The sequence below is a fragment of the Telopea speciosissima genome, chromosome 9, assembly GCF_018873765.1.
Source record: "Telopea speciosissima isolate NSW1024214 ecotype Mountain lineage chromosome 9, Tspe_v1, whole genome shotgun sequence".
In the NCBI taxonomy this organism is placed as follows: Eukaryota; Viridiplantae; Streptophyta; class Magnoliopsida; order Proteales; family Proteaceae; genus Telopea; species Telopea speciosissima.
In genome coordinates, this window is record NC_057924.1 from 3,093,432 (window position 1) to 3,114,488 (window position 21,057).

Here is a 21,057-nt window from a genome sequence, read left to right on the forward strand (position 1 = left end):
TTGAGAAGGTAATGCTTGTGAGCAAGATGTCCACAATCATGCAAGTACAATCCACCATGCACTTTATCCGATCCAATCGTCTTCCGCGATTCCAGTTCCTGAAAAACACAATGAGTTGGAAAAAAAAGTCACTTTGCAATTCAGATTTTTTGTAATACTACTAATAGAAAGAATATTAGTAGTGAAATTGGGAATATGCAAAACAGAAGACAAGGTAAGAGAAGGGGAGAAACTAATGGATCCTTTCCCGGAAACCGATGAGAGGGATCCATCAGCCACTTTGACTTTATCCTTGCCTGAAGTAGGAGAATAGGTATGAAAAAGGCTAGAAGAACCTGTCATGTGATCAGTGGAGTGGAGACAACCGATGCACAATGACCAACAAAGGAAATACTTGAGCGAGCAAAGTTGGAACCTGATGGAGTAGAGTAACTAGCAGGAAGAGATGTAGTAGGAGCAATAGAACACTGTAGCATGCGCCTGAAAGCTTGTAATTCTTCCTGGGAGAGACCATTTTTAGTAGTGGGGGCTGTAGCTACACTTTCAGTGTGATTAGCCTTGTTTTTAGTTTTACCACGACCACGTTTGCCCTCAAAATCAGCAGACTTCCCATGTAATTTCCAACAGGTTGCCTTGGTGTAATATGGTTTGTTGCAGTGCTCACACTTGACAGGCTTTTTTTGCTGAAGCAGTCAAAGCAATACTTTCAGAGGTAGTAATAGGGCTGGAACCAGCAGCTTGTAAAGCTGATCTCTCAACCGTAGGAGTCAACATCATAGCAGTCCAACGTGTCTTTTCAGTATGAACATAAGCAAAGGCCTGCTCCAAAGTTGGAAAAGGAACCCTACCAAGAACTTGCACACGAATGGGATCAAATTCAGCATTAAGACCAGCCAAAAAATCATAGACATGAATCTGGTCCACATATTTCGGATAGGTAGTAATGTCGGCAGCTATAGAAGGCTGGAAACGAGAGTAGTGATTCAATTGTTGCCATAAGCTCTTGAGGGCAGCATAATACTTCAAGACATACAACTCCTTCTGGGTAGTGGTACGGAGTGTCTTCTAAATCTCAAAACTTGAGCATCATTACCTAACTGGTCATAAGTTTCCTTGGCAGCAGTCCATATCTATGTGGCTGTTTCAAGGAGAAGAGACTGACTAGAGAGATCCGGTTGCATGGAGTTCAGTACAAAGGACATAACCGTCGCATCATTAGTAGTTCAACAAGCTCGAAGAGGGCCCTTATCAGGGGGCTGTTTAGAGGTGCCAGTAAGATGGCCAATAAGTCCTTTGCCAGCCACAGTTAAAGAGAGAGATCTGGCCCACATGAGGTAATTAAAACCATCAAGCTTAATAGCAGCAGCATATGGAAGAAATTCAGTCCTAGACGGACCATCTTCTCCAGAAGTAGCAGTGGTAATATCAGATCTAGGCATGATGTAGCCAGCCAAGCAAGGAACAGATCGATATGGGCAAAATCGATCAAAAAACTTGAAAAATTGAGATCTTAAAAAATCTGCAATATATGAGGCTGAAATTGAGGTCGAGTGCACCAATAGGATAGGGGAACCAATCCTCAAAAAATCTCCTCAATCAAACAGCTGAAACCCTAAGATCGATATAGTGTCAGGGTTTTCAAAAACCCTGACAGTTGAGATCGATGTAGGGATAATAAGGGCTGTAACTTGTAGGTCTTCAATTGTAGATGATAGAACTTGATAGATGCTGTCCAGAGGCCTGCTATTGGAGTTCCAAGGTGAACAATCAATATCCCAAATTAATAGGGTTGATTTTCAAAGAGTAGAAGCAGTCCCAAAATATCGCAGAAGATAGGAGGCAGCAACTATCGAGAAAAAAAAAATCAAATCATCAATGGTGAGGTGAGATGTAGGGTAGCATCTAGATCATAATATGATCACCTCATTAATGCTGCCCTTGAAGGCTGGAGAGAACCAAGGAGAGATGAAGAAGAAGAAGAAGAAGAAGAACAGAGATCGAGAAAGAGAGAAGGAAGGGGGAAGGGGTGAAAATTTTGTATAACCTAGATCAGAATTGGCTCTAATACTATGTTAAACAAAACATAAATAATGGGAATGCTTGAATGATCGAATTGATTAACCAAGCCATATATTTATAATGTGAAAAATTACATTCTAATGACAATAATACCCCTAGCATAGCCGACTTTGCTGGGCAGTACATAAACATAAACATAAACATAAAAATAAGACTGTAAAAGGACCAGAACACCCCCACGGTATTCTGTTGTACATTATTCAACATATACAAAACTCATCTATTAGTTTACTATATCCTTGATGCAGAAGCCAAGCTATTTGGCAAGAAATACTTTAAGAAATCACATGGGAAAAGGGCTGGTTCACTTCACCAACTGGTGGACCAACCCAATGGGCCATACGGCCAACCAACTTTAAGTTGGGCCCGCCCAACTGGGCTGGGAGTTGCTGGTACTCTTGAACCTAGAATCATGGGGGGTATACTTGTCAAGTTTTGTGACAAAGTTTTGTAATTTAAGTGAGGGCCGATTGTCACTTATGGAGTTATGGTGGTCCCCACCTAAGGAGTGAAGTACTTATTTTATTTATGGCGCGGCTGTTGATGCACGTCCTCCAAAAAACGTCTTTCGTCAATGTCAACAATGCTGGAACAGCACAAGGGCTCATGCTTTCAACGATGAAGCCTTTTCACAACAGCTCATCTACTTGCCTCCTGAACTCAGCATGCTCGCTTGGACTAAGGCGATAAGTGGGCAGATTCGGTAGAACTGATCCAGGCACTAAGTCTATAGGGTGTTGGATGTCTTTCATGGGTGGAAGTACATCAGGCAGGTCCTCTGGTACAAGGTCCTCAAAGTCGGACAGCAGCTCCTTGATTGGTTTAGGAACTGGCACTTCTTTCACTGGTTCAATTTCTTTTGTTACAAGAGCTAAGATCAGGCCTGTTTATTCACTTGTAGACAACAATTCACGGTGGGGAAGGGCTAGGATCTTCTTTCCAGCCTTCTGTCCCTTGCCTTGGTGCGTCTCCTTCTTTGGTTCCTCTCTAGGCTGTTTGGTGAGGGACTTCAATATTTGCTGCCTCTTTGCTTGGGCTGCTCTCAACTTTGGTTTCATCAATTGAATGTTGAGGGGGTTCAACACCAATGGCTTCCCTTTGAAATCAAAGAAGCACTGGTTCTTTGTGCCACCCACCAAAACATTGTTGTCATACAACCTCGGGCGTCTAAGCAGCACATCAGTGAGTATCATGGAGATCATGTCTCACCAAACATCTTCCTCGTAACCTGGAATTTTTAAAGGAACAGAACAAAGTTGATTAACCTCCAAAGTTTCACTATTTAATAATGATACCTTTTAGACCGCCGATGTGGTTCCACTTTGAGCTGTCTGTTCACCACAAAAGCTTGTGAAACAACGTTCATGCACTTGCCACTATCAACAATAACTTGAGCTGTAGTTGGTCCGTAGGTCATAAGGGTATAAAAAATATAGTGACGTCTCCAATCTTCACCCTTCTGTTCAGCCACCAGAATTCATTAACCTCATAGAGGTTGTCTTCACCATCATCTTCCCAAAGGGCATCATCATCTTCCCCTTCATGGTCAGGGTCAACAGCCCATGTAGCATGTGGGGCTCACAAACCAGCATCTCCGGATTGTTTTCAATAGCTGAAATAACGGTGTTTGTCTTGCTTCTTTTGGGGCAATACTTGGCAACATGGCCTATGCCATCACAATGAAAACAACGTGTAGAGCTATTCTCCCTACCACCCATAGGGGCTTTGCCTTTCTTTTGAGCAGTGTAGGAAGGTCGTGTGGGCTGTCCACTAGGGTGAGAAGGTGTGTAAGGCTTCTTTGTTTCAGTAGCCTGTGAATTGTAGCGTCTAGGGGCTGCTTTCAACAAATCCTCCGCTTCAAGGGCTTTTTCAAAACAATCATTGAGACTCTCAATTGGCACTACACCCATCTTGTCACGAATTTCAATCTTCAACCCCAACTTGAAACGGGACAGAAGCTGGTCGTCTTCCTCATCTACTCCAGTACGGGCAACCAAATTGTTGAATTTGTCCATGTACTCTACGGACAAGGTGCCTTGACGAAGAGTGTTGAGCTGGTCATGCAACCTTCTACGGAAGGTGGAATGTAGGTATTTGTCCTAAAAATGATCTTTCATCTCCTCCCAAGTAGTAGGCTCATTGTGTTGGCGGCGCAGTTTGTCTTCAAAATTTCTCCACCACTCTCTTCTTGGTCCAATCAGTCTAGTACGGGCCAGCTTGAGTTTACGCTCCTCCGTCAAAGTAAACCAGTAAAAGTAGTCATCAAACGCGCACAACCAATCATAAAAACAATAGGATCTGACTTCCCATTGTAATCTCTAAGCTCCAACTTGACCTTGTGCTTGTCGTTTTGACGCCTAGCACCATAACCAACAGCTTCATCATCATCAAGGTAGTGATTGCGTGGAACTCTTTGGGGCTGATGAGGGGGAAAATTGGGACGAGGTGGAGGTCTGCCAAAAGTAGGCTGCCTGGAGTTTTCCTTCACTTCCAGCACATCATTCTTCTAGGAAGCAATCTCTGTCATCAGCTGCCGAACAACTACAACAAGATCTTCACTATTATTCAATGGAGCATGGGGAGGATGGTTGGAACTCTCCTCATCACCCATGGCTCTGATACCAAATTATGTAAGACTAAACTAGGTCAGATTTAGTCCCAAATAACCCTCAATAATTCTCAACAGTCAACTAGAATAACCCCTAATAGCAGGGTTTAAGCAAGGGCCAAAACTCAGATGTAAGGCCTGGGTTGTATTCCAAAATCCAACCACTCAATAGGACTGATATCAAGGTCGAGTGCAGGTCCTAGGGTATTCAGCAAACCCTCCAAACAGGAACAAAATAGGATGACCAGATCACAAGTTATCAACATGTCACAAAATTAGAAAGTATGGATCATTGTGTAGAAAAACCAAACCAGCCAATAGAATAGAACCAAACTCAGGTCGAGTGATGTTTGTATAGTAGAGAAGCACTGCAGAAGGTTCCAATCAATTCTGATTGTGAGGTTGAGAGATATAGAGGTTGCACCAAAATAGTAGGTCAAGGCCTACAGGTAAAACCAACCAGCTGCAGGGTCGCAGGTTGGGATCGAGTATAGGTCTCCTTCACAGGGATCAGCCCTCCAAAACTCAGCCAATTCTGAGCAATGGTTGCTGAGTTATGATCCTCACAAGTTGCAGCAGCAAGATTGAATCGCAGGAGCAGCAACAGCCTCAATCGAATGGGAGGAACAGCAGCAGCAGCATAGGAGCAGCACTAGAGGTACTCGAGTGGTCTTCTTCAATGGCTGAGCAGTCACAAAACACAGAAGGGGCACAAAGATAGATGGAGAGATAGAGAAGGTGAAGGAGACAGAAAATAGAAGGTTGGGGATAGGTGGATTTAGTTCTCCCAGCCAGGCTTCTTCAGCCCTTCAAGTCTTTACACATACATAACTTGAGAGAAAGTTCATAGTTGCAGCAAAGAATGATAATGCAATAGATTTTTATTAATCCATCAAACTGATTCTCCTCTATGTGGAGAATATATAAGAGTTACAAGCAATCGGATTTACAAGATATCATAAGAGATTACAAGAGATCATGGAGGATTACAAGATATCATAGAGGATTACAATAGGATTTAGAATCTTTCATAAGATAGAAATTTATATCACATGTGATTGGAGAAATCCATATCACATGTGTTTCCTAAAATGAGGTGATACCGATCTTGAGTATCCATAACAGATAGGATTCTCAAGATCGGTTGATAAAGAAAAACTGATTTTATTCAGCTGGTAAATCGTGGGGGAGGCTTGAACAGCCCTTACAATAAATAGAGAGCAAAGACTTGCTCCTCAAGCAAAACAGAAAATTGAAACTTGACTTATTAACTCACTTTAAAATTAGAAATTACTCTAATTACTAACTGACTAACTTGGAAATAAAATAAGTTCTTCACTCATCAAGCGGGGACCACCATAAATGACAATCAACCCTCACTTGAATTACAAAACTTTGTCACAAAACTTGTGCCTTGTTTGAGTTTTTTGAGTTTTTCCTTGATGAAGTGTCTGTCAATCTCAATATGCTTGGTTCGGTCATGCTGGATTGGGTTATGGGCTATACTGATTGCAGCCTTATCATCATAGTAGAGCCTCCTCATAGGTTCCTCAATGGTTACTCCCAGATCACCAATTAACATCCTTGGACTATGTCTGCCCACCCAAGATTTCCTCATCCGCCGCAATATCCCTGTCTCCCCTTCTTGTATCCTTTGTTGGAACGGCCATGAAGACCTCCTCCACCTCTTCTTTGCTTGCCCATTCACCTCCCCCATCTGGAAAAAAGCCCATTTCCTCGATCTAGCCTCATAGCAGGAGAATTCTTGCCTTTGAGCGAGAATGGCTTTGGCTGGACATGACTTTCTCTGGGACCTCTATTTGTGACACTATTGGGAAGCTTGTTTTTGGCGCCGCTATTTATCATATCTGGATGGAAAGGAACCTCAGGAGATGGACTTCCAACTCTAGATCTTTTGATTTGATTTGGAAAGCCATCTCCTTTAATGTGTCCTCTAAGCTCAATTGCATTCATCATAGGCATTTTTTGGATACCCCAAGGAACAAGCATATTGTTGTCTCCTGGGGTCTTGATTTGCATCTTTTGCAGTCTCCCACCTCTGCGTAGGTCTGGTTGATTGTTCGTCCCCCCTCCCTCCTTTCCCCCTTCTTTTGTATATTCCCCCCCTCTTTTCTCCCTGGCCCCTCTTGGTGTTCGGTAATATATTTATTTACCCAAAAAAAAAAAAAAAAACATTTTGAGCCATATAAGTTCGCATGCACCCTATGCTATAGCGTGGTACTCAGCTTCCACACTAGATCTGGATACCATTGATTGCTTCTTGCTTCACCAAGTAACTAGATTCCTTCCAAGGTACAATAGCCTGAAGTAGAGCACCAATCATCAATAGAACCAACCTAGTCAGCATCAGTGAAGGATTCCAGCCTCAGATGGCTAAAGGGTGTACCTAGTGCATGTGGCTCCCTCCACTGTGGGTCTGGGGAGGGTCATCATGTACACAGCCTTACCCCAGCTCTCACAGAGAGGCTATTTCCAGACTCGAACACTTGGTTACAATGGAGCAACCTTACCGTTGAAACAAGGCCCACAGATATCTCATAATGCGGTATACAACCTCAAGATGTGAAGTTTGTAGGTCATGTAGAAAGCGACTAACAACCCCCACATCATAATCAATATCTGGCAGAGTATGAGAGAGATATATCAGTCTCTCTACAAGACACTGATATCTCTCCTTATCTATTGAATCTCTCCCTTTGCAGCTCAACTAACTTCAATAGGAGAATCAACCAGTTTGCAGCCAAGCATACCCATCTCACTAAGAAGATCTAGGACATACTTTTTTGGGGAAACAAAAATGCCCTTGTCAGATCGGGCAACTTAAATCCCTAGGAAGTATATGAGAGATCCTAAATCTATAGTCTCAAACTCCGTAGCTAATTGAGTCTTCAACACGGAGATTTTTGCATTGTTGTTGCCAGTTATCACTATATTGTCAACATAGATAATAAGGGCAGTAACCTTCCCATCCTTATGCTTGACAAACAAGGTGTGATCAGCATGGCTTTGCTTGTACCCAAACTAATGCATAGATATGGAACCTGCCAAACCAAGCTTGAGGTGACTGCTTCAGACCAGATTGGGATTTTCGTAATCGACACACCTTTCCAGCTGTAGATGGTGATGCAAAGCTTCGAGGGATGTCCATGTAAACCTCTTCTTCAAGATTACAACTAAGGAAAACATTTTTTACATCCAATTGTTGGAGATTCCATCTAAGATTTGTAGCACAAGATAACAATGCTTGAACATAATTCATCTTTGCAATAGGGGTAAACGTTTCCTGCTAATCAATGCCACAGGTCTAAGCAAAGTCCCTTGCCTTGTATCTCTCAATGGTTCCATCTGCCTTCTGTTTCACAGTGAACAACCATTTACATCCTATTGGTTTCTTTCCTTCAGGACAAGGAACAAGCATAGTTGTCAAGGCATCTAGTCCCCTTGGTCACCTAGTTGGTGTTGCCTTGATTTTGGACCCTCTCCAACGCCTTGGGTCGCCTAGATGCCGTGACAACTATGGGAACAAGCTCCCAAGTATCATTCTTCTTTAAGGCCTACATTTCCTCTACCATAGCATCCTTCCCTTTAGGATCTGTGATAGCTTCTTTCCAACCCCGCGGGATAGACATAGAGGATAAAGAAGAAACAAATGCACGATAGGACCAAGATAATGATTCATAGGAGACAAATTGGAGATAGGGTGTTGGGTACAAGTTCTACCTCCCTTTCTAAGAGCATAAGGAAAATCATCATCAGATGGGGAAGGATTACCTGACGAAAGATCTGGATCTGGGAGCGTAGGTGAACACGGTGGATCAGAGATGGGCTTCTTTTGTTTCCTCCGAGACTAAGTGAGAAGAGGTCTCTCCTTCTCCTCTTGAAGCTGAATAGTGTCAATAACTAAAGGACTAGGATTTACCTCACTAGAAGGAATATCTTCCTCAACACTCTTCCCCTGAAGAGAGGACTGGTAGTAAGACTTTGTCTCTTGGAAAGTAACATCCATGGTGACGAGTAACCGATGGGAAGGAGGATGATAACATTTGGAACCCTTCTGGGAGACCGAGTACCCAAGGAAGGATACATCAGAGGGCTCTCGGATCCAATTTAGACCGAAATGGAGAGGAATTATGGGCAAAGCAAACACAGCCGAAAACCCTAGGAGGGAAATGAGCCTGGTTTGAAGTGAAGTATCGATACATATCATATCGGTCGGTACCGATACAATACATACCGATGTCTCTTTTTTTTTTTTTTTTATAAAAAATGGACTGTCTTGGATTGTATCGAAATGTATCAGCCAATACGGGCCAATACGATACGATACGATACGACCGATACATATTGATATATATCAATACGTCCAGTAAAGGGTTTTGTGGGTGGTTTAATACGTATCAATATGTATCGACCGATACAGCTCGATACATACCGATACATACTGATAGATTCCATAAAAAAGTCATTTGCACTCACAGACTCGATACAATTCCTTTTCTAACGGAAAAATGAAGGAAAACTCTCAATCAAGAGACTAAAATCTTGCATTAATCTTGGTTTTTCACACTTTTGGACTAAAAAACGGATCAAGGAGTGCTACAACATCATCCTTTGCATCATCAAATACTCTTCATGGCTATAGATGATTACAACATGTAAAAAACCTCATCTTTTATAACGCACTTGTTTGGTTATACATTATTCTCCATTTTAGTGTTTATGCATGATATGTGTTATATATTGCTTGTTTATGTTGTTTTTTTGTGTCCAAAAGTGTATTTTCATGTGTATTTTGACCATTTTCATGCATTTCTATACCGTTCGATACGTATCTCCGATACGATACGATACATCTCTTAAAATCGCCCGACCGATACGATACTTGATATCAATACTTTAAACCTTGGAAATGAGAGGCAAGGGATGAGTCTGGAAGGACTGAAGGAGACTAATAGGGGTTTTAAAGTCTGATGACACTCGAAGGAACCTAGTTGATGAGGAAAGCCATAGTAAAAACGACATCACCCCAATAAAATTTAGGAACATGAGTGGTAAACATTAAGGAACGGCTGACTTCAAAAAATGTTTTTTTTTTTTTTTTTTTTCTCGTTTGGGACTACCATTCTGTTCAGGGGGTACGAACACAGGAGGTTTGAGACAAGGTACAATGTTCATCAAGGTACTGGAGGAAAGGGCCATCAATGTACTCAGTTCCATTATCGCTTTGTAGAATCTGAACTTGGGCATTGAACTGAGTCCAGATCATGGTATAAAAGGACCAGAAACATGAAAAAGCTTCGGATTTTGTCTGAAGAAGATAGACCCAAGTCAGGCGAATACAGTTGTTAATAAATGTAATGAACCATCTAATCCCACCCCAAGCACAACAGACTGGGAAGGACCTATAAGTCAAGAGTGAATAATAGAAAAAGGAACATTACTTTAATTATCGCCGGGAAAATAGGGGGACCGAGTATGCTTTGCGAGTTCGCACAAGACGGAAATAAATAACTTAGAACATGAAAAGAAGGATGACTGGGATGGCGATGTTGTTGATGCAACTGAATAAAAGCACTGTCAAAACGAAGAGTGTGAGCTGAGATTGGGGGAGGTGTGCAGTACGCCAGAGGGATCGAGCCCAATTAGTACAGTCCATCACGAACCCTACCTTTTTCAATCGTTGCTCCCGTTGCTAGATCCTAGAAAACACAATAAGTAGAATAAAAGTGAACACAACAGTTAAGATCGACAGTGAGATGATAAATGGAAAATAGATTTACACAAATATTGGGGACATGAAGAACCGAAGATAAAGACAGAGAACCTTTACTAGAAATAATAGATGAGGACCCATCAACAACTCAGACTTTGTCCTTTCCCGAACAGGTAAGATAGGTACGAAACATGTCTGAGGAACTAGTCATATGGCCGGAGGACCCATAATTAAGGAGCCAGGAAGGACTAGATGGAGAAGAAACATGAAATATACCTTAGTGGGTGCAGTGGAGGAAGCCACGGTAAGGGTGCCGTACCAAGTTGAGTCATCATATGTTGGAGAACTGTCATTTTTGTTTTGAAGAAAAAGGGGAGGCCGTAGTAGAGGAAAAGCCATCAGTGGTTTCAGACAGATGAACCTTAGAGCAAGAGGGCCCTTGTTTCCCACTTCTCCCTCCTTTAGGATGACCTTGAAGTTTCCAACTAGTTTCTCTGGTATGGCGAGGACGCCCACAATAATCACACTTAACCGGTTCCTTTGTAGGAGTGGCCGGTTTGGTAGTGCGAAGGTGCAGTTGTGGAAGAGACTGTGGGGTGGTAACTAGTGCTGATCGAGTAGGGACCATAGAGGGCATCATAACAAACTGGCGCTATTCCTCATGCTGTACCAAATTGTAAGCCTGTAGCAGTGTAGATCACAGTCTTTTTGAAAGGTACTAGCATCATTAGTACATGCCATGGGAACAGGATGGTAGAAATACAACTGTTGCCATAGGGTATTAAGAGTGGAGTAAGTAGTAAGCAGGGAGAGGTAACTACTTCTGAGTGTTCTCACAACTTGACGACGAAGTTCATAGATCTAAGCATAATTATTTGGCTGTGCATAGGTCTGTTTGATGGCATCCCATAATTCTTTTGTAGAGTTCAGCAGAACAAAGCTAGGGCTGATGGTTGGCTCCATGGAGTTTAAAAGGAAGGACATAATGAGGACTGAGAGCATCATTGGCCAACCAAGTACTTAGTGCAGTAGGCTCAGTAGGCTTAGGGGTGTCACCAGTTAAATACCCCAAAAAATTATTCCCTCAAATAGTAAGAAGACATGCTCTAGACCAGGTAAGATAATTAGTCCCATTGAGTTTTGTAGGACCTATCTGAAGAGATGGGTTATGGCCATGGGTAGCAAAACAACCCACCACACTACCCTCTGCTCCCCCTGTGGAGATAGCAGTACTTTCCGCCATAGAGTTGAAGTAATCACAAGATATCAACAAATCAAAGACCTAAAGCACGTTGTGAGGGATGGCAAAGGGCCAACAAACGCATAAAAAGAGGCCCTTCACGAGGTGGCAGGGGGCCTAGAAGGCCCTGGCAGAGGTGGAAGGGGGTCTGGGAGGCCCTTCACGAGGCAGCAGGGGGCCTAGAAGGCCCTAGGCCCCGGCGGAGGCGGAAGAGGGCCTGGGAGGCCCTGGTGAGATGGCGGAGAACCTGGTAGGTCTAGGCGGCTATCGAACAGGGGCCTGAGAGGCCCAGGCGGTGGCAGGGGCTTTTGACATCCTTGGCGGTGACCAAACAAGGAGCTGGGACCCCTAGCAAAGATTGGCGGGAAGGGCAGTGGTGTCCAGCAGCGATTGATAGTGGGCCTGATGCCCTAGTGAGAAATAGGAGAGGGCCGAGGGCCCCATTGGTGAGTGGCAGTGGGCTGTGGTGCCATTGCTGGTTAGCGGGTCAGCGAGTAAGTGGAGACGGCACATTTCAGTTGACCATGCTCAGCCTTGGGAGGCCGAGCCTCTAATGTGTGGGGCCAAACTCCTAGTGATGAGAAAAAAAACCCCAATGTATTTGGGCTCTGATACCAAGTTGAGAAGAACAAGAAGATTGAGAAGAATCGACTGGTTTGTCTAGAATGACAGAGGCCTTGTTTATTTGTAGAGGCGCTATCTTTGTTCAGATTAATCAAATTTTGGCTTTTTACGGAAAATGTAGAAAGGAAGACCTGAAATTCATCATGATGATTGATTCTTTAGTCTTAATTTCATATATTTAGCTTCTTGTAAAATTCTTTAGACCAAAAGTTACAGTAAATAGGGAATGATGCAAATCCACCACATTGAGTCATTGTTTTATTTTTTCCATCACGTAAAAGTTTAGTGTCTGAATTGTAATGTGTTCTATTAAATAAGTCACAATAGTGTATTGTCATTAGGTGGTCAAATTTCGTGTTAATTTAAGACTATTCTTGTAGGTGTTGTGAAGCAGTAAATCTTGCACATGTTTTTGGTCTTTTTCTTTATACAGAATTTTTTTTTATTTTGTCTTTCTTTTGAGTTGTAATTAGAACAGGTGTTAGGTGATGAGTCTCGCTGGTAATTGAATTAAGACTTACATGTTAGAATTGGAATAGGATAGTTACTAGTGTGTGTGTATATGCAGGCAATGGGAATTACTTTAATTAGTTCTGGGTGGGCATAATCTGTTAGGTAGCCTTACGCTAGATTTTCTGCTACTTCTACTTGACAGATGATTGACAGCATGCGCCTTTTTGTCTCCCTTCTTAAGAAATTTTCACCTGGCATGTGAAAGTGACTGAACGCAATTATTGTTTTGTCTATTATCGTGCAGCAAGGTTATTTCAAGTTTAAGCTGAGGAGAACGAAACGCAGAAGAAAGGAGGGAGTTGATCCGATAAGATCTGCATTTGATCAGATGAAGGTCAAATTTGCATTTTCACATTACACTATCTGTATCACTGGATTTTCCAATTAAACTTGTGCTATTTATGATTGGGTACTTTGCAGAGGGTAAAGAATCCCCCAATACGATTGAAAGATTTTGCTAGTGTTGACTCCATGAGAGAGGAAATCAATGAAGTTGTTGCATTTCTGCAAAATCCCACTGCATTCCAGGAAATGGGTGCTCGTGCACCTCGGGTACGGTCTTCTTAGCATAAAGTTCTCTTTTATTTTTTCAATAAATCTTGTCATAGATCTCTTGACATGCTACCGTTTGCTTGATTATATTTTTGTGTGTTACCCTTTCAGTTCTAACATTATGATATTCCTTGGTTGGATTGGTGGTCTTTGTCACATGACAGGCAGTTGATGTTTAAAAAGATTATATACATGATGATGAGTTATTCTGTCTTCTATGAAATTTGATGTTTATTGCATTACTTTATTATAACACAGAATGAGGGTCGTCGCTTGGTGCGATGGCAAGGTCTCGTTACCGTCAGCGCGGTCGAGTCCTGGGAATCAGCCGCTCTGTGAAGGGGGTAAGGCTGCCTACCATCTACCTCTCCCAGACCCTGCGAAACACAGGAGCCTTGTGCACTGGATACGGCCCTTTTTTTATATTTTAATTATAACACAGAATGCTATACAACATGTAGAATTGACGAAGAACTGGATGTCATCTAACAATTGGCACTAGAATTATGTATCATTCTCTGCTTTTGCTCCTAGTGGCTATCCCTCAGATGGTTAAGTGGCTCATGGTTTAAATCACAATTGATACAAGATTGTCTACAATCATTTCCTTGTGATATCTGACCTGAGAAGTGGTTAAGAGTATGTGTGGCTATCGATGCTGTAGACTTCAGTATTTACCCCGAGTTATCTCCACTAGATATTACATATTCATATTCAGACAATTTACCCCGAGTTATCTCCACTAGATATTACATATTCATATTCAGACATTTTATTTCTCGAGATACCGATTTATTCTTTAGATTTTCATTGTAAATTTAAACCTTTTTGTTGAGATTTGGGAGAAAACTGACTTGTGTCACTTTGACACTAGCCACCTTTATTTATAATAAAGTGATAGAAGTTACAAGTACAGTAATGCCCCTAGGGCAACCATATATAGACCTTAATGACAGATATACCCTTATACCCATATTACACCACTCCCCCTCAAGTTGGTGCATGGATATTACACATGCCCAACTTGCATAAAATTGGATGAAAACCATACTACTAAGACCTTAGGTGAAAACATCTGCTGACTGATCACCTATCTTCACAAAAGGAATACAAATAAGACACTGCTCCAGCTTCTCTTTGATGAAATGTCTATCAATCTCTACATGTTTCGTCCTATCATGTTGACTGGATTATGGGCAATGCTGTTAGCAGATTTACTGTCATAGTAGAACATCCATTGGTATTTGAGCAGATACACCCAAATCGTGGAGAAGACCCTGAAGCCATAGTAGCTGACAAATCCCGTGTGCCATGGCTTTGAAATAAGACCCTACTCCAGCTTCTCCTTGATAAAATGTTTGTCAATCTCTACATGTTTCGTCCATAGTTATTAAGGCGTCGCCAAGGCGTCTTGGCGGTTTTGAAGAGTCAAGGCGTTTGGGCGCCTTGGTGGAAAGGCGCTACTTCATTAGTTTATTATATTTTCTATGTTCTTATTGGTTATGTGTGTATGATTTTCTTACATTGCGATACACCGAATCATTTAAAAACAAAACAAAATTAAAATATGTAAAGTTTTATTCTATTTCTTATATTTTCATAGGCTTGTATACATTATTTCTGTATATTGTGTTACATGGAATCACCTAAGCCAAACAAAAACGGAAAAAAAAAACGAAAGTCCTCACTCCTCACCGTCTCACCCATAACCAAAAGAGAAGAAAGAAAACCTGCGAAAGAGAAAAGGAGAAAAAGGAGCAGCGGCGAGGGCGACTGTCGCGACTCCCTCAGACCTCACTCCTCCCTCTCAGTCCCCATTTTCGACCGGCGTCCGGTTAGGCGACGACATCTCCAACCTTGTAAGTATTTTGCTTTTTTTTTTTTTCTTTTTTCCTTCAAAAATCTGAACCCCTTCTAACATCTTCACTCTCCACTCTCCACCGACATCTCCATCTCCAGCCTCAACCTCCACCGGCGCCCGGCGACATCTCCAGCCTCCACCCCCCCCGGCGACATCTCCAGCTTCCACAGGAAGTGTTGTGCCTTTTTTTTTTCCTTCTAAAGTCTAAACCCTTCTTCTAACCTTCTCTATGTTTCTTCCTTTTGCAGTGGTGACCTTTTACATCTTCCGGCACCGCTGTCTTCCTTTACTCCGGCATTCCGGCAGCATCTTCCGGCCAGAAGCAAGTGTCCTTTTTTTCCGGTTTCAGTTCTTCTCTTCTTCAGGCCAGCGGGCAGCAGCACTTCTTCACTTCTTCAGGCCACTGGCCGGTGGCTTTGGCAGCTGCATTTTTTCCTTTTATTCTTCTAGCTTCTTCCTCTTCTTTGTTCCATGTCTAACCATCTTCTATTTTTTTTATTTTTCTTATTCTCCTATACCTTATTCTTCTGTGGCTGGCTTTTATTAGTGATGGCCGGTGGCTTTGGCTGCTGCCGGAGTGGCTGTTGCTGTAATTTCTGCAATTCAATGTAAATTGTGCATTCCTTAGTATAATTTATGAAATGCATGTGTTATTGTAATCTATGCAATCTGTGGTTATGTAACTATTTATTCCGTGATTATGTGAGTTTATAATTCTAACATCATGTGAGAGTAATTATGTGATTCATTGATTTTGTAATTATGTGATTCACTGATTTTGTAATTCTATGATTATGCTATTTTGCAATTCCTTGATTATATACTTCAATTCTTTCATATTTATTTAGTATATAAGTAGAATTATATAAAAATTAATATGCTATTTGTGCCTAATAAAATGGTTATATAAAAAAAGAACACTAAAATGCCTTGTTCGCCAAGGCGACGCCTTACGGCCGCCCTATCTCCAAGGCGCTTAGGAAGGCCCTCAAACGCCATGGTCACCTTGCCGCCTTGATAACTATGGTTTCGTCCTATCATGTTGAACTGGTGGGCAATGCTGATAGCAGATTTACTGCCACAGTACAACATCATTGGTATCTGAACAGATATACCCAAATCTTGGAGAAGATCCTGAAGCTGTAGTAGCTCACAAATCCCTTGTGCTAGATTTTCTTGCTAGCAATGTTGATAGCAGATTTACTGTCACAATCATAGTAAATCTCGTTTCAGAAGGCCATTTTGGCCGAGATACCAAAATTTCGGCGTCGAAATATTGTATTTTTTCTATGAGTTTCGCTTGGCCATTTGTTGGTATAAAATGCCGAAATGACTGAAACACTGAAACGAAATGACCGAAATTTCGACGAAACAGAGATTTAATACTTACAAAACCAAGATTGCTTAAATCTGATTTGTATTGAAGGAGTAAATGTTCCGCTCAAAACTTAGTTTGGTGTGCGTGAATGCTGTTTAAAGTCGCTCTGAAGGAAAATATATCTTTTTAGACATCAAAACAAATGAAAATTTTACCGCACTTTTGGTTTTTAGCAATGTTTTACCATATTAAGATTTCTGAAATTTTTAGATTTGAGAAAAACCCCAGGCATTAGAAAGTTGAAAATTGCACCTATCGCCGAAAATCCATTTTTTGTTCTTGAACTGGGGGGTTGACTTTTTATCCTTTTGGAATTTTATTTTTTAACTATTTTTATTGGATTCAAATAGGGGGCATTTGTTTTTTATGAATAATATCTGAAGTAAATGATATTTGGCATAAATAAGTGTCTGTCTTGGTTTCTGGCATAAATAAGTGTCTGTCTTGGTTTCCATCCAGGTTTCCTCAAGTTTCGATGGTGATAAGTGACATTTATATAGGTATTCAGGTTGAAACTAGCGAAATATGTCGAAACCAGTTGAAACCAACCGAAACCCTGTACTTTTTTAAACACCCACCTTAACTTGTCTCAGTTTCTTGCGAAACCGAAGTATCTCGGTGGTTTCGACCAAAATATGTCGAAACCAACCAAAACCATGTACTTTTTAAATTCCCACCTTAACTTGTCGCAAGAAACTGAGATATCTCAATGGTTTCGGTTGGTTTGAACCGAGATCTCTTTCCATGTTTATTATAGATAATCAGTGAAGATACTATGGTCCAAATCTCCCACTCACCCTCCCCACCCCCCCTCCCCCCCTCAAAAAAAAAGAAAAGAGAGAGAGAGAGATGTGCTGTGGTTTAACTTGTTGACTCATATCTAGATATGAGAGAGAAATAGATGTGTTGTGGTTCCACATTTTGACTCATATCTAGATATGTGTTCATATCACAGTGCAATTCAGTGTTTTCTCAAATTACTGATTCTTCAAACCTGTTACGTCTATTACTTCGTAGATAGGGTCATCTGTGTTCTCATTTCATTGAAATATTTCTCTAAAGCTCTTTCTCTGGCATTAAAAAAAAAGGTTACAAAAAAGTAATGTACTAATAATACCTTGTTTATGTAAGGACTAAGGAGCAACATTTCAGTGGTTGAAATCAAATGAAGAGCCAAGTTACATCTGAATCGTCTTCAATTATTTTAGTAGAAGCTGTTTAATTATAAAACATAGTTGGGAAGGAGATGGTATGCTTATGCCTTTCAGACTTCATTAACATGTTTGTTCTAAACATAGCTTAAGCTGCAAATGAATTCTAATTGGTTTGTGGGCTCATCCAAGGTGCTTGGATGGATATGCATTATGCTATAACTAGTTCATATTTAAAATTGCAGGGTGTTCTCGTTGTAGGCGAGAGGGGAACTGGGAAGACATCCCTAGCACTGGCCATAGCTGCAGAAGCGAGGGTCCCTGTTGTTGAAATTAAAGCCCAACAGTTGGAGCCTGAACTATGGGTTGGCCAAAGTGCATCGAATGTTAGAGAACTGTTTGAAACAGCAAGGGATTTGGTTGGCCTCAATAAAACTCTTATTTATTTTCTGTTTTGCTTTATACTGCATAGTGATATTGACATTTACCACTTAATGAGCTGCCACGTGGTGGTACAGAACCCATCTCACTGGTGAAGTTTCAGGTCAAATTGGGTAAGGGAAGTGACTCAAATTAACCCAACGGTTAAATAGTTTATGAACTTGCCGAAGAGGGAAATGAGTAAGTACAAGCAGTATCTTTATAATTATATCCACTCTCTTTGAGATGGGCTCCTCTATCACATGGATCCATCCATGTATCACCATGTCACAGGCCATGAAGTGTTTAGCAGCCCATATGTTTAACCTGTAATTGTATTGAGCATGAATTTTCAACAGCCCAAAGAATTTAGGGGTTGGGTGGTGAATAAACTGTTTTTCATAAATTTCTAATGATGTCCACCATAGGCAATGCACAAATTTCTCAGATATTTCTGCAATGGGATTTTGTGGTGTAGGCACCTGTCATAATCTTTGTTGAGGATTTTGACCTCTTTGCTGGTGTTCGTGGAAAGTATGTCCATACTCAAAAGCAGGACCATGAAGCATTTATAAATCAACTTCTTGTTGAACTTGATGGGTAAAATGCAAGAATCTATTCTGTTGTTTTTGATCTTATTATTACTACTATTGTCTAACCTCTCTTCCTGTTCATTGAATTATCAATCTTCTAACAGATTTCTTGATATGTCATCAAGTAAAAACTGTCCTTTTAATTTTTTTTTTGGTAAATAAATATATTACCGAACCCCAAGAGGGGGCAGGGAAAAGCGAACCAAAGAATCAATGTACAAGAAAGAAAAGAGGAAAAGAAGGGGAGTGGGGGGGGGAGAAAGAAGAAAGGAAGAGAGGGGGAAGGGGAAGCGGACTACCAGCCTACGCAGAGGAGGAGGACCGCAAAAGGGCAGAATCAAGGCCCCAAAAAGTCAAAATGTGCCTATTTCTATGGCTGTCCTGGCAGTGCCTCTGATGGATACTACTGAGCTTGGTGGACACATCAAAGGAGATGGCTTTCCAAATCACATCAAACGATCTAGAGTTGGAAGTCCATCTCCGGAGGTTCCTTTCCATCCAAATATGATGAATAGTGGCGTTGAAGACGAGCTTCCCAATAGTGTCACATATGGAGTTCCCAGAAAAGGAGTTAATCAACCAATGCCATTCGTGTCACACTAGTCAACTGTCCTTTTAATTATTAACATGAAGATGTTAATATATTTGCCTCGTCATAATGTCTTTCTATCATCCATGTAACAAGGTTGCAAACAAGTCTGACATGGCAACCCTAGAACTTATAGACTAGTGTAGTTCAGGAGACACCTAGGCAATCAGGCAGTCCAGGGAAAGACTAGGTGACACTTGCCTAGGTCTTTAGGTATGCACAATTGCACATTGGCTATCAGTTAAAATGTCTGTATATGGCCAGTATTGATTTTTATTTGTTTGATGTGTATAGCAGTAACTAAAAAACCACATATTAGTAATGCATAGTCCCAGTCTGTCCTCGAACAACATGTACATTTTAAAATGGTGAAGAAAAAAATTCACATACACGTCCTTTACCCAATTTTTAGTTTCAGGGATGACATGTCTTTGTGAGTAATGGACATATTACTCTTTTTTGGTCCAACCCTATTCCTCTCATTCTCTCTTCCTCCCATAATGATTCCCCCCTCCCCCCCTTCAGTTCTCCTATTCACTCCTAACTCCCAAGTCTCTCCTCCCCCTCTTGTTACTCACCTTTCTTTACCTCCCTCTTGATACCTCATTGTACCATCTTCCCTTCACCTCTCAAACTCTCTTCCTCCATTAATGATTCACCCTCATTTCCACTATTTTCTGTTAAAACTACTCATTACCAATCAGGAACCTAGTCTATCCTCAAACTTGCAGCAAGGACTCCCAAAGACTGCCTTTACTAGTGGACTGATGTAAAAAATGAGAGTCTGCGGCTTTCTTACATCAAAGGGACAAGTCCCAAAAAAAGAATTTGGCAAGTTACTCCATGACCAGATTGAAGGAATCTCTCCCCAATATTTTAAGCTGTCATTTTAGTCTCCCTTAGTTAATTAGCTACTGTTTTCATTGTTTAGGACATTCTTTACTAGGTTTTCAGCTAGGGAAACTCGAGTTGTCTGTCAAGTTCTCTGTCTTCCCCATGTTACGGCCATACAGTTGTCTTAGAACTACAGTCTTCCAACCTCTAAGCTTAACCATTCCTTTAACACAAGAAAAATCATTTCAAACAGTCCCAAGGCAGCTCGGCAGTGAGGGGGGTGCACATGAGATGATACAAACTTGCAATGTCTCCCAGGTAAAGGATAGTTTTGCCATCAATTATCTGTGCCAACTGGATTAAATCATAAACTCTGATTTGAATGGGATGGAGAATTCTAAGTTTGTTGTTTGATCAGACTTGGATACAAACTGTATGAAGTGTTTCCTTAGATATTTCTCATCAGACTTAACACAGGTTCCACATGCATTGCCTACTATTGTGAACAAAGCATAAGAATATGCCTGCAAAGGAATGCCATACAAATCAATCCATTTCATACAAAAAGATTCAGCTTTCTTATCGAATCAAAGATAGCGCTTCAGCCAATTATTGGGGATTCATGACCACAGATTGTTTTCTACCTCCATATCACAAAATATACTCTACATCCTTCTCAAAAACAACACAAAGGCAATGGCCATCCCCACCCCAACATCTAATTGAGGGCTTCTCTTGTAAGTGCCACCATGGTTCCCCCAAGATCCAATGCTCCACCAGGCCAACAGGGACCTCACAGGCATTGAAATGACCTACCAGGTATTCCCAAGGAAAATCTTTAGCTCTTTCACTCCTGTGCCTCCTACATTGATGACAACGTT

The 21,057-nt window shown here is 41.3% G+C and overlaps 1 protein-coding gene and 1 long non-coding RNA gene across 2 annotated transcripts in view; both read left to right on the forward strand.

Moving 5' to 3' along the window:
• Positions 1–21,057, forward strand: part of LOC122640027 (probable inactive ATP-dependent zinc metalloprotease FTSHI 5, chloroplastic) — a 74,782-nt gene that overhangs the window by 24,168 nt on the left and 29,557 nt on the right. Inside the window, exons 6-9 of the mRNA XM_043833122.1 lie at positions 13,043–13,132; positions 13,219–13,350; positions 17,986–18,159; positions 18,639–18,760. Coding sequence (XP_043689057.1) covers positions 13,043–13,132; positions 13,219–13,350; positions 17,986–18,159; positions 18,639–18,760 — 518 coding nt within the window. The remainder of the gene's footprint in view (positions 1–13,042; positions 13,133–13,218; positions 13,351–17,985; positions 18,160–18,638; positions 18,761–21,057) is intronic.
• LOC122640028 lies at positions 13,389–14,179 on the forward strand. The gene is made up of 3 exons (XR_006329616.1): positions 13,389–13,615; positions 13,793–14,033; positions 14,084–14,179. It is a non-coding gene; the product is annotated as an uncharacterized LOC122640028 (long non-coding RNA).